Below are 14396 nucleotides of genomic sequence, written 5' to 3'. Positions count from 1 at the left end.
AGAATTATTCTATGACGGACTGACGGAGCATTGTTTCAATTGACCATTGACCAAATTAAATAAAGCCTTGTTGTTCAAATTATAAATGGAGTATTATTGGATAGCTTTGTTTGACAATTATTGACATTGTTCATCTGATCCTAGGTTTGATCGATCGCATGAAAGAACATTGCGTTAAATTATATAAATAAAATATAAACTCCAAATATACTATGAGAAGTTCCAATGTAGGATCCTTTTGACGTGGAGTTTTAATTTCTTTCGGATTTATAGAGGTTGACACTTGAAATATACAGCTGTAGCCTGTATGTGTATGTGTGACATGCACTTAGACTGATATTAACCCTCTGTACATATGTAAGGTAAATGTTATTAATAAAAAGAAAGAAACAAAAAATTAATCTGTACATTGTCAAAATAAGAATGTTTATATAACAAAAAAAAAAAATTTAACAAATTTAAATAAGAAATTTTTTTTTCAGTTATTTATAAGATTACTATCGTTAAATTTTCGGTTACCTTTGAAGAATGAGATATAAAAGTAGTGCATGGTAAATTGTACGTGAGAGAGTGAAGCATATTAGTCAATAATTGTTTAATACTCCCTCCTCACACAATCATTAGAGGGTCCAACGAACTCTAATATCCTTTTTCACGCCAAATCGTTCTATCTTCAAACGAACTACATAAAAATTTTGAGTTTATTTTTAGGATACCACGAATTACATAAAATTAATAAAAGACATAATCGTAAGCAATTTTCAATTAAGATTTTTGTTTAATATATTTTGTCAAATGATTTATATAAATTATTTAAATAATATTTTTTCGCTAATATTCAAATTAAAAATCATTTAACATTAATATAATGGACGAAGGTTCTTATACTATATTGACAAAGAATAATACCTATATATTTCTCTCTCAGTTAATCACATTTTACTTTCATAATTTAATTATTGTTATGCTTAAAAATTTAAGTTAATAAAAAGATATATAAATAATTATATTTTTATTATATTTTTATACATCAATTTTTTTTAAAGTTTAAAATATGATTGTGAATATGAATATTTTTTTTCTTTTTTGAGTTTGTTTTAGGGCAAATGGCTTAACTAAATGAGTTAGATAGCAAAATTACATGAATTCTCTAAAATGAATAACGTTACTTCAATGCTCTGAAATATATTTTAATGTAAATCAAAATAAATTAGGACAATTTAAACGTTATAGCAATAAATCGAATGAATATAATTCGAATTACCATGCATATATATAAATCAAGTGTACTAGAGTCAATTTACTAGCAACTTGGCTCCTTCTATTGTAGATCGAAATCAATAGTTTTGAATTATATCCATAGATTTTGTCCTTAGTAATTCGAATTTAATAGATTCGAATTTACCACCTAGTAAATCGAATGGAGTAGGTTTGATTTACTATGAAGAAAAGCTAGTAGTAAATCGAACCAAATGGCTTCGATTTAGTCTTCCTTTGTCTATATAAAGAGTTCGAATTCATTTGCTTCGAATTGCATTCCAACCACCAAAAACACGAAATTCAGAGAACATTTGCGCCAAAAATCACTAGGATTGAAACTGTGAATATGGAAGACGATCCCAATCGTATTTATCGGTTAGACGACGTCGCCCACATTGCTGGTTCGATCTATAAAGAGGTTAGTTTCCAAAAAAATTTTTTAATAATAGTTTGTTATGTTAAGTGGTTTCGAAATTTGTTACATGTGCTATTGTGATTAAACTACAAATGATAGTTATATGACTTGGTTTAGGGTTAGCAATGCTTAGTAAGAGGAGTGATTAAGTAGATTAGTAGTATTTGAGCTGTTTAGAAAGGTTTATAATGTTAGGTTAAATAGTTAGTAGAAATAAGAGAAGGATGTAAATTAATTTAATTTTTTAGAAATAATGTAATTCGTCAGCCTTAGCTTAGATAAAGACCTAGTAATTTAGTTAAAAATCTAAATTGTTCAAAATTTATTTCATTTAGGTTGGTTAAATTTTTTAATTGTTTAATTTAGTTTACTTTATTTAAAATTATCATAGTTTAATTTATCAAATTATCTAATGTAATTCAGTTTAATATATCTAGTTGTTTAATGTTGTTTAATTAATGTAACTTGTGATGGCTCTGAAAATACCCGCAATTGTAAGTCCGATCTCTCAATGACACTCTGTAAGTACCGAGTGAAAAAATCCCTGTTGGAGTAGTCTCGGCTACACTAAACTCTAAGTTATCCCTGTCGTATAGTGTCACCATAAAACATCTCGATGTCTTGAGATTAGCCTCTATTGCTTTCACAAGCAACTGACTATATTGCTAGCCTGTCCCGAATTATGCCTCAAACTCTCTTCCTTTGAGAACCAGATACCCTTCCGCCGCCATAGCATGATCCGAATCAACCATCTGTAGCTATTTTCGAACTCCTTATACTTGTCGTAGTACTTGTCATAGTCCAATTCCATCTCTTTGTACTTAACTCCACGACGGATGTTATAAATCTTCACACATAAGACGATTTCTTCTTTATTCTGAAACTGCTAACCGACTTGAAACTCAACTAGACCTGCGGTGTCCTGTAAATCTCTCGCGCCAAAACTAAATTGTACATCCGGTAACTCCTCTGTTCTCATCGCATCCATGTCTAGAGTCAAAAAGTGCGGGAGATAATGCTGAGTTTCCGAGCTCGATGCTCCTCCTGGACCAACAGAAATGCTCCTCCCTATATCATCATCACTGTCATCAGCAATTGTGGCGGACTCTACATCATCGTCCTCCCTTAGGACATCTTCCACCGCATTCGGTTCTTCAACCGCCGTAGATATCGGAATCATAACAGAAGTTTTCATGTTAGGACCTTATTCTGCAACCTCGTCGTGATGTGATCAGCTACAAAAGATGGGGATGCCACCATATTTCTCGCAGACAAGATTACAGGTACAAATGAGGATCCAACAACAGGGGTTGAACTGGAGGTTGCTACCATAGGCACTGATTGATGATTCCAATTTGATCCTCTTGAGGTAGAGACTGCATCCACAACCTTCGCCAACAGTTAAGGGATTCTCATCTTCAAAAACTGGCGATGACAGTGAAATAGAACTTGCAAATCTTTGTCACTGCCTATCACAAACGAGTCGTACTTTACCCCATCCCGAACAACCAAAATCAGAATTTAATAATATAACTTCTCAATCCGTTTCATTTTATACAGACCAAATTTATGTAGTATGGTATCATGAAAACCAACCAGACTTATAGAGGATTTGATAAAGACACTCAACGAATCTTTATCAATAAACTTAATTCCCGATCACATTTTTTTATCGTGCCTTTGTAGTGCACAAGAACTAGAAAGCTATCCTCCATAGTCATTTTAAGTGTTACTCTTGTGTGGGTTCAATGTTTTGCTTGTATATATATAGGGGTTTGAGGGGTGCTTTAAATTGAATTAAATTATTTCGATTTAATCTTGTTATTTGTTTAAGGTAAATCAAATTAAGTGGAGTCAAATTACTATGTGTTACTTTTAAGTTTAAATTGAATTTAGTCCACCGATCGATTTACCTTGGTGCATTATCATTCCAAGTAAATCGAACCTATTACAGTCGAATTACTAGCATGAAACTTAAATTGAATTCTTTTAATTCGATTTACTACCTAAGACGCTAAATCGAACTTAATCAATTCAATTTACATTTGCATTGTAAATCGACGTAAATGAATACAATTTACATGAAATTAGGCTTCCTACGTAACACTTCTCACTTTAGGGGATTCATGTAAATTTTGTTTCCAATTCAATTGCTTATGCCATTTGCCCTTTGTTTTATGTAAATATCTCTAATGTTTAATTGTATTCAATTTTGTTCCTAACGTTTTTTATTTGTATCAAAATTATTCCTAAATGTTAATTCAATCTGAAATGTTGGAAACAAAATTTAAAACGTTTAGGGATAGTTCTAAAACAAATCGAAAACATTAAAAACAAAATTGAATGAATCGAAAACGTTATAGACAAAATTGAATAAAATTAAACGTTAGGAATATTTTAAAAAAAATTACAAACCTTAAGAACAAAAATTATACTTTACTCTAGATAGGTTAAATTTCTTTCTTTTGCTAATAGAAATTAAATTTAAAATTTTTTAATAAAAAATTCTTATACTTATATCATAAAATCATCACTTGTTGAAAAATAAGAGGAGCCCACATGTGTGGTGGATTGCAATCTTTTATTTCATGGTCATTTTTTTGTTGGATCTAATTTGCTTTAATGTGACGTCAAAATTAATTAACAATCGTATTTATCACTTTTTTCATTCCTGGCACACGAGGCCACTACTCTTTGCACGGCAGCGGAGGTTTTATTTCATTTTACTTTTATTATTTAAAGATTTCAGGCTTGCAGCCACTCCAGAAGATAAAGACGCATGGAAGGCTGATAGTAGTAAAGCTAAAGGACTAAATTAAAGCTTTCATTGTACAACTTGACTAGAGGACTTATTTCTGTTATACATTGATTATTCTATCATTCACACTTCATTTGTAATCAATCTATAAAACTGAAACCTCAAACAAATTAAACACTAATCTGACAAACTTTCATTAGTTTGCGACATCTTATTAGTACAAGTACAATAGAAGTTAAATGTTAACTTATTCACCACTTTACAACCCTTTTAAGTGGTAAAGTTGTGTTTTAAACAAAAAAACCAACATGATATATAGAAACTTACATACTAGAAAATTTCTTAAAAATAGTTCATGTGTCCATTATAAAAAAAGACTGATGATAAATTATTATACAAAACTATTTTTCGTAAATTATTGTAAAGATTTTGCTAATAAATAGTCTAAGAGCACTCGTTAAAATAGGCTTTCACAAAAAAAATTATTTTAAATTTTTGAAAAATACTCTTAAAATACTCGTTAGCAAAATATTACTTTAATTCACCGAAAACAGTTATGCAGTAGGATAAGAAGCATCCATGGCGATTCCACATAAACCAAGACCAGCACCTATACCTCTTTTCATCCTTATGTATCCTCCCTCGCCCCATTCAGTACCCCATGAATTCTTAACAATCCAATAATCAGTACCAGTTTCATTTGTACCATAACCAACTGCTGTAACACCATGATCAAGCTCATACCCACATGTTCCGTCAAAAATACCACCGGAATAAAACTGAAAATGTAAGGAACTTGCTTGAATTGCAACCGCCAAAGGTTGGTGAGCCAATGCCTTCACAACCTCACTCTCATTGTTTGCTGGAACCATCTCATAGCCTTTGATTTGAGCAACTTCGAAGGCTTCTGCTGTTGCGTTGCATGTAGCGTCTGTTGCGTTGTAAGGGTAGTTTGCGTCGCTGTTGATTCCGCCGTTTTTCCAAATGTATTGAAATGCACCTTCCATGTAACCGCCGTTACATCCCTCGTCCCTACCGTGTATGTCACAACTCACCACTTGTTGCTCGGAAAGTGACACCAGCTGTCCGGTGGTTATCGCGTGGATGCCCTCCACCGCAGCCACGGCCGAAAATGCCCAACAGCTACCTAGTTTTACATACACCAAAGAAATTAAAATTGCACATAAATTTAGATATTTAAAATATATTTAGAATATTATATTTAATATTAGATTGATTATGTCATTATTATTTATAATATTTTGTCAATGAATAAGTACATCTCAATATATATATATATTTCATTTAGGTTTAGTTATTTTATTGTGCCTTATAATTTTATTAAATTTATAATTAGAGTTTTATAATTTTTATAATTTTTTTAATTAATTTTTTATATTATTTTTAATTTTATAATTAGATCTTTTTTAGTGTAAAAAATTTTAGAATTAATTGAATATTATTTTACAAATTAAAAGTATTAAAAACTTAATTAGATCTTTGACTATATATTTTTTTATAGAAAAATATTTAATTAAGTCTAATATTTTTTACACAAAAATAATCTAATTACACTATTAAAAAAATATAAAAATTTAATTAAAAAATATATAAAAATTTAATTACAACTTTAATAAAATTATAAAAAACAACAAAATAATTAAAGTTTATATTGACGTGTATTTTTCAGCATACATAAGTTGGTTTTGTGACAACCTTAAAATGTTGGTGGCGGTGGAATCTATTGTGGGTATTATTAGGGGGTATATGGCGGGGGTTGTACAACTTCAGTTATAATTAAAAAATATTATTTTCGTTTCTATATTTTTATAATATTTTTATTTTATTTTTTAAATTTAAAAATGCTATCAAATATTCAAACAAATGTTAATTTAATTTTAGCAATATTTAAAATTATATAACTAAAGAATATAATAATATGATTGTGTAAAATATTTTATATCATTTCGTATATCAAAGTTAAACTCTAATAATATATGCATCATAGAGTATACCTGAAATATTTTATTCCCCGTGTTTAGTAATACTCTTATAGGAGTATTTAGTTTTTATGTAAATGTTTTATACAAACATCTAATTGTATTATCGCATTAACTAATTTTCAATTATTATTTAAAAATTACTAACGTATGAGTTTAGATTATCAAATAAAATCTTTAAAATGTGAATGTATTAAATAATAATAATATATTTTTCAAGTTAATGAGATGTTAATTACCACAAAAGCCCTGGTTCTTGACACTAGTAACAGCTCCTTTATTCCTCCAATCAATGGATGAAGGAACGGATTCAACATTTGCATACTTGAATGGTGTTGGAGGAGTAGAGCCCCTTTGTGGCCTCTTGAATCCATTTAGGGAAGCCTTAAGCTCCTCAACGGTTATGTCAGTTAAGTGGTTAATACCAAGCTTGTAAGACTTGTCCCCACCAGCATTGAAGGATTCAATGTATTCTACGTTGCTCTTGAAAATCAAGAACCGTTTCTGCTTCTCCTCATCATTGTTATACACTTTCCCATGTTTTATTATCCATTCTTCATACCTTTCTTCCATAGATGCCTCATCATCATTCATGAGTTTGCGGGACCACACTTGCGAAATCCCAACAGCAAGAATTATTAGGGGTAATAATATGGCTAAAGAACATTGCTTTTGGCCAGGGAAAGCCATTTGCAAAGGCTAATTAATGATATAGTTATTATAATTATGGCAGTTTGGTACCAAAGCCATGGTTTAATTTATATATGGAGATTGCCGCCTTTGAATTAACAGACATGATTGAGCTAGCATTATTATTACAAGGAACAAGAATATGCAGCATTGGTTGTTAGTACATTTATATTTTGGTTAGATTTATGCCACTAGTTTTAATCGGATGCCAGTAACATCGATATCCACTTCTAACCAAGTACGATATGGGCATACACATGAATCCAATAATAACTTTTTCTTCGAATTTTCTTTCGGATTTATAGAGGTTGACATACAGTTGTATTAATCTTATTTAAATATAATTTCATTCTATTTTATTTTATACTTTTGTCGTTATTTTTTTTTAAATGAATCTTAAGATAAAAATTTGTTCATGAGTTGGTCCGTAAGATATAAATAATCTGCAGTCTCTAATACCTTCTCGGAAAAGAAAATTCATATTTATGTTGTATTAATGTAAATAAAAAAAATTAGTAATTTAAAATTTTACCCAAAGTTATTATATACAATATGTTCATTCTATTCAAGCTAGGTTTATTATAAAGACATCTAGATGCAAGGAAAAAATGTCGTATACCAATTATTTTATGTCATCCCTAAAATTAAATCTGAAATATCACACTTTATTAATTAAACACTTATGCACCAAATCAATCAGACTGTGTCATGATATCATTTTTTCTAAAAACTTAAACTAAAAAAAAAAGACACATAAATAATTATTTATCTAACATATCTCCTCAAACAAGAGTAATAATTGAATTTGCTTGAATTTTTTGCATAAGCATTCTTCTTCTTTTTGTTTGTTTGCTTTATAATTATATTCTTTTTTTTTTTTGAAAAATTCAACAAAAATCAAACTCTAAACCTTTCATTCATATGTCATGTTGTCACTTTTTTCAAAAACTTAAACGGATAGAAAGAGACACATAAATGACACATAAATAATTATATATCTAACAGTATTAATACTTCGGCTAGATACCGGATGGTGTGGTTAGCAACCTAAATAAAAGTATGCTTAAAGTAAAAATGAAATTTTAGACATATTGAACCATTTCCATGCTACACTATGCAGTGAGTACATGTATACATATCTTCACGGGATTAAAGCTACATACACCTGATCCCCATTTTATATTTGACTACACAGATAGGCCAGCTATCATCTTAAATAAACCTATTGCCATGGACTCCTTAATTTCATTCTCTAGATTTGTGTGCTACTTGGATGGGGGAGGCCAAGGCCACCTTGCCTCCTTACATGCTCTGGGATGAGTCTGTTGATCAACTCGGGGGACGCTCCGGCTAACTGCAGTCCAAAAAGTTCACATCCTCAATCATATTGAAACAAGTATCAGGTTCACTACAAACAAGAAACTACTTGGATTAAGATACATACTTCCTGTTTAAAGTTGAAAAGTGGTGGCAGTGGACGGCCATTAGGTAGTCGAGCATTTGGCTCACGAAGCTCATCAAAGAATGGATGTGCACAAGCTTCCAGCTGAATAATAAAGAAATCGCTAGTTAAAACTATTGGAACTCTGGAGTCTGGATCATGTGTATTTCACACCCTAATGAATTAACTACAACCATAACTAATTATGTACTGTGTCTTCTCTTAAAGAAAGGGGGTGGAGGAGGTGTTACGAGTTTTTCTACTCACGGCGGAACAACGAAGACTTGGTGAATATTGGAGAAGCCTTGATGCAAGGTCAATTGCTTCAGGAGGCATTCGCTTGTGAAAAATCTGAAAAATGATTTTTTACAATAAAAAAATTACCACTCTGAAGACCTACATTGCTATAAGGCAAAAGGAGTAGTAGTAATGAATGTGATTCACCTTATGCCAAGGATGAGCTTTAATCTGGGGGAACCTAAAATCTGTATAATTAGAGTTCATGCAACGAATTTCTTCTCGGGTTGGAGTACCAAGAACCTACAAAAAGACACATATATAGTTAGCATCCTGCTATCAGATTCTAGCAATCCAATGTAATATCAAAATAGACAAACCATCACCTTGATAATTTCCACAAGTTGGTCCACTTGATTTTCTCCCGGAAATAATGGCTAACAAAATTTGAAACAATGAGGAATCAAAACCATATCTCACAAAAAGGAGAAAATAATTGCTATGTAAGAGGCAAAAAAAAAAAAAAAAAAGTGCATAGGTTGCCAGAAGTTTAACAACCTGGCCTAGAAGAAGTTCAGCAAGGACACAACCAGCTGACCAGATGTCAATAGAAGTTGTGTATTCTGTTGCACCAAATATTAGTTCTGGGGCCCGATAGTAACGTGAACATATGTACGAAATATTGGATTCACCCTTGACCTACAAAAAATCAATTGTTATGGTTAGCTTGGACTTTTTGCCAAACTGAAAAACATCAAAAGATTAACTATAATAACAAATACTGGAATGTCATTCCAACAATAGCCTTTCATCCATCATTTGTAATTGTTCTTCCAATATGTAAAAAGAACAGGATTTAAAGGCATCAGTAACATCTTAATGGAAATCTACTAACATATCATCGTTTCACATACACAACATGAATTGCATTTTTCGACAAGTGGAGTTTGTGTGATAATTCTACTATAAATGAGCAGCATATGATTTTGGTAATCGACAGTTATCATGGTGGCATATATGCATGATCTAAGGACATTCATAGGAATACACAGATCAACAACATACCAGAACTTTTGCACTCCCAAAATCACAAAGCTTAACTTGATGAGTAAGAGGATCAACCTAGAGAAAATATATGCAAATGGTTTAGAATGAATAAACAAATACTGATTGTAAGTTAAAACTTAAAAATAGGCATCAAATAACATACCAAAAGATTTTGGGGCTTCACATCCCTATGGCAAACTCGAGGTACGGTATGGATATATGCTAGTCCCCTGAAGATCTAAACATTACTTCCCAAGTCAATCACCAGAATTTAAAAGAAAATAGTGGGAAAAAGCATATCAAACTAAATTGCAAACAGGGACGAGATCATACTTGATATGTATATAATTTCACATAAATTAAGGGCATTCTCTGGTTCATACTGCTGTAGTGCTTTAGAACCCGGTACATTGTCTCAGGGACATATTCCATTACCAAGTTCAGGAAAAGTTCATCTTTGCTTGTTGTAGAGAAGAAACAGTGCTTCAGGGAAATTACATTAGGATGATCCATCAAGCGCATCAATTGCAATTCACGATTTTTGTACCGCCTGTCCTGCAAAACTTTCTTTATAGCCACCGCCTCCCCAGTCTCCAAGCATTTTGCCTTTGTTTCAGGTCAACAAGAAACACCACCAAGGATGTGAAGCAATATGAGATACTTGACAGTTGACACGAATAGTTATCACCCAAGATTTTTGTTACTTATATTTATCCTAACCTGGAAAACAACTCCAAATGATCCAGTGCCAACAACACGCTCAGCCATGTAACTGATGGTCTGCAAGTGGTATCAAAGCATAAGTTATGAATGCATACGGAAATGGAAACCCACGGATATTACAGTCAATTTTGATTATTAAAGTTTGATGAACTACCCTTGCAACACATTAAAATTCTCCAAAAACACCCCCGTTAAGGCCCGAAAATGCACAGCTAAAACAATTAATTTGCAGGCATTGAGGGAGGAAAAAACTTCTATATTAGATCTCTGAGGAAACAAGCCAACTTATGGGTAAATTTTACCAGTGATCCTTAAAAAAAGGTTAATTTGTTTGCTTCATTAGCTATCCCAAAAATACAGTTAAGCTCTGTCCCAAAAAGCACGTGAATCATTAAGTTGTTGCTGATAACGATAGTCACTATTCGCAACTACCAGCAACTTAGAGGATACAAAATGAATGTTGAATATAGAGTAAAAACTGCAGGTAAAGAATGGAGAAGGAAAGAACACACACCTGTTTAGGTTCACCATTTTTGCCACCAATTGTGGTTGAGATTATGTGGCCAGTAACTTCACCATTCCCTTCAATTACTGTGGCTGACATTTCCTGCAATTTATAGCAATGAATGGAAATTAATATCGAAAACCCAGTTCCCCTGATGCAGAAGTAGAATCTCAGAACCTCCACTATACAATACCTGCACATATGTATTTCAAGTTAACTTACTGCTAAATTTGCTTAATAGCTGTTAATATTTTTTCTTAAACCATTATGCCTATGAGATATTACATGCATCTCAGCAAAATCACTAGTGGGCATGCATATTTACTAATTAACATAGTCAATTTAGTGCCCGAAGTTTTAGGCTCAGATTCCCGCACTTCATGTTAAGTCAATTTTATGCGTTGATTAAAGCAAGAATTATATGACAAGAGAAACACACAGCAACGGCACATAAACAACAGAAATGGATGGTTGATACCAGAGGTATTCAGCCACCAATCAGAATCTGAAGCCAAAGAAAGGCAGAGTGTAAAGAGCTCAATGAGTATATGCACAGATAAAGCAAACCCAGGTTACCACAGCTCACAAGAAAGCATCACATGCCAAAGAACTTTAACAACAATTAACAGACAAGGCATATAGAGAAGGAATAAAAGGTCACTAATACCCTGAAGCAAACTAAAACGGTTTGAACAGCAACACAATCACAATCCAAGGAAAATCCATTTCAAGCAAGGAACCCAACTACCCAAGTATACAAAAACCACAGGAGCAAATAATGTACAACTCAAAATACCACACCACCGGCGACACTTGAACACTTGAACCTTACAATATACTACACATATCTCGGCAAAATGAAATTAACCTAAGAAAATCCAAAGATAACTTGATGATACTCAGCTCCCCCCCCCCCCCCCCCCAAAAAAAAAAAAAAAAACTCTTGAAAATGCCAGAGTTAAAGCAACAAGATTCCACATTTGTTCACTTCATTTCATTCTCTTTATCTTTTCTGAACCATGCCGAACGAAAATGTCCACATCAAGCTTCCGTTCTTCAACATTAACATTTCAATAATCATTAATCAATCAAGAACACCCCCCGGGGGGGGGGGGGAGACCTTTTCTTGGCTGCAATTACGAAAATAAACTAAACTAATCCTCAAAGGTCACTACGACAAGCTGTTCGGCGGAGAGAACCTCCGGCGAGCTTTTCGAGGCCTCCGAATGACGGAAAACCTGTAGATCGTCGGTGACTGAGCTAAAGCCGAAGCTCGTTTGTCGGATCAATAACGATCCACGCGCCGGAAAACCACATGAGAGATCAAACGGTGCGTTGCAGAGAATGACAAGGCAGTTAGAAGTACCTTATCGGCATCCACGTCGGAGCCGCGCCGAGCTGGAAGCTTCGGCGCGTTGTTGTCAGGTTGCGACTGCAGCTGCTCCGGCGGTTGTTGGTGGTGGTGCGGCCCCAACGGAATGGAGGCCATGCGAGACGGTTACACAATAGACACTATTCTCTCTCTCTCTCTCTCTCTCTCACTGTTTTTCTTTTTCCCTCTGTGTAACTTTCTCTCTCCTCTGAGTAATGGCGTTTGGGAAGAGGCTTTAGCTTTTAGATTAGATAAAGCATAAAGGGAGGGAATGAGAATGAAGGTGATTGTTCATGCGCGCGTGACCTGCACGCTTCCATCGGAGTACTTCAATGGGGGCATCGTGAATGTTAAACTGAGGAGTGTGTAATCTGCTGCGGTGGAGTGCAGCTGATTCCTTACGTGGCAAAATAATATAGGGACAACTATCACATGCAAAGTATACTAATTTAAAAAAAATTAAACAATGAAAAGAATAAAATATAATTTTTAATTTTTTAATATTTTTTATATTTTCTCATAGTATTATTTATAAAATTAATAATAAAAGATTATATTTAACTTTTTGGATTATTAAAAAAATTAAAAAAACTTATTTTTTAAAATAATAATAATAATAATAATAATAATAATGAGGAGGAGAAAATCGGCACAATTTATTTTCTTTAATCACCAAAAAAACTTAAAAAATAATTTAAATAATTTTTTTATATATAAAAAAATATTTTCTTTGTCCAAAAGATATAAACAAACGGTTATTTTTTTTTAAATTTCATTCGGAAAAAAATCACACTTATACATCGCAGAAAAAGTAAGATTTATAATCAATTTGAATTAGTATATTAATTAATTTATTAACCCCTTAAAAAGTGTCAGAAATTTAAATCGCACGTTAAAATTTTGATATGTGACAAATTAATTATTGACTTACTAAAATAAAAAAATCGCGTGTAACAAAAAAATAAAATTTACGTCTAATAAAAAAAGATAAATATCTTTTATAATGAACTATTAACTTATATAGAAGATAATTCTAAAAACTCTTAACAGTAAAAATAGAAAAAAATTCAAGTCTCTTATATTTTTAAGGAAAAATAGACAAAAGTATATATAAATTTTCACATAGTAGACAAATGTACAATTTAATTTTTAATGAGTCATCTGGACACATTAATATCAAGCATCATTGCCATTTTATTTTTTTATCGTTTAGTAACTTTTCTAACGGTAGTGACTGTCAGGTGATTCTGTGCATTATGTGACATAATCTTTTTTATTACGACATATTGAAAACTAAATGATAAATTATTGAATTTGAATAAAAAAAATTACAAGTGATTTAAATCTTCGTTCTTTTCCTTCCTTCTCCAAAAAGTAGATGTGGATAATGGAATGTAACTCAGAAATAGTTGCTAGAACTATGTTCGAAGTAAATTTTGGAAAAAGAAAGAAGAAAATGAAGATTCTAAATCACTTGCAAATCTTTTTTTATTATTAAAATTTAACAAATATAACAATTTATCATTTAATTTCAATGTGTCATCAAAAGAGTCATGTCACACCATGTACAGAGCCACTTGGCGACCACTATTGCAAAAAAAGTTATCCAGGCAACAAAAAGATAGAAATGACAACAAAGTTTGATATTAGTGTGTACAGATGACTCATTAAAAAATTAGAATGTACATGTCTATCATGTAAAAATTCATGTGTACTTTTGTCCATTCGTCCTATTTTTAAATCTACACAACCGTGTTGCATCATACAGTAAAATATTGTTTTGCCTTCTTCGAATAAATCTAAATACTTTCTAAATTTACATATGAACAATAAGCTTTTTTTCGTAGGATGTTTCTCTCAAACTATAAAAAATCATACTACTAAAACTATAATATCCATAAAAAAAACTATTATCACCATAAAAGATGTCACGATGACAAAAAGAAAA

At 32.0% G+C, this 14396-nt stretch overlaps 2 protein-coding genes across 2 annotated transcripts; both read right to left on the bottom strand.

The window, feature by feature from the left end:
- Window positions 1–4918: 4918 nt before the first annotated feature.
- LOC112705306 (senescence-specific cysteine protease SAG39-like) lies at window positions 4919–7132 on the bottom strand. The gene is made up of 2 exons (XM_029288738.2): window positions 6673–7132; window positions 4919–5580 (listed from the first exon to the last, which is right to left on the bottom strand). The coding sequence occupies exons 1-2, from the start codon at window positions 7121–7123 to the stop codon at window positions 4988–4990; spliced, it is 1044 nt and encodes a 347-aa protein (XP_029144571.1). The 5' UTR covers window positions 7124–7132; the 3' UTR covers window positions 4919–4987.
- A 967-nt stretch (window positions 7133–8099) lies between these two features.
- Window positions 8100–12865, bottom strand: LOC112707214 (shaggy-related protein kinase eta). The gene is made up of 12 exons (XM_025758870.2): window positions 12443–12865; window positions 11086–11178; window positions 10569–10628; window positions 10182–10454; window positions 10012–10086; window positions 9867–9923; window positions 9360–9500; window positions 9188–9238; window positions 9009–9104; window positions 8832–8915; window positions 8568–8669; window positions 8100–8477 (listed from the first exon to the last, which is right to left on the bottom strand). Exons 1-12 carry the CDS (start codon window positions 12563–12565, stop codon window positions 8376–8378), a joined length of 1257 nt encoding a protein of 418 aa, XP_025614655.1. The 5' UTR covers window positions 12566–12865; the 3' UTR covers window positions 8100–8375.
- Between the last annotated feature and the right edge of the window lie 1531 nt (window positions 12866–14396).

This window comes from Arachis hypogaea, chromosome 8 (genome assembly GCF_003086295.3).
Source record: "Arachis hypogaea cultivar Tifrunner chromosome 8, arahy.Tifrunner.gnm2.J5K5, whole genome shotgun sequence".
NCBI lineage: Eukaryota > Viridiplantae > Streptophyta > Magnoliopsida > Fabales > Fabaceae > Arachis > Arachis hypogaea.
This window is presented reverse-complemented; position numbering and strand designations above follow the sequence as displayed.

What these genes read in the sequence shown, in the direction of transcription:
- LOC112705306 (XM_029288738.2), bottom strand. Translation starts at nt 7,123, where the DNA reads ATGGCTTTCCCTGGCCAAAAGCAATGTTCTTTAGCCATATTATTACCC. An exon ending in CAAGAACCAGGGCTTTTGTG is followed by an intron (nt 5,581 to 6,672) that starts GTAATTAACATC and finishes ATGTAAAACTAG; the next exon opens with GTAGCTGTTGGGCATTTTCG.
- LOC112707214 (XM_025758870.2), bottom strand. Translation starts at nt 12,565, where the DNA reads ATGGCCTCCATTCCGTTGGGGCCGCACCACCACCAACAACCGCCGGAG. An exon ending in AAAATGGTGAACCTAAACAG is followed by an intron (nt 10,629 to 11,085) that starts GTGTGTGTTCTT and finishes TACCACTTGCAG; the next exon opens with ACCATCAGTTACATGGCTGA. An exon ending in TTGGGAGTGCAAAAGTTCTG is followed by an intron (nt 9,501 to 9,866) that starts GTATGTTGTTGA and finishes GATTTTTTGTAG; the next exon opens with GTCAAGGGTGAATCCAATAT.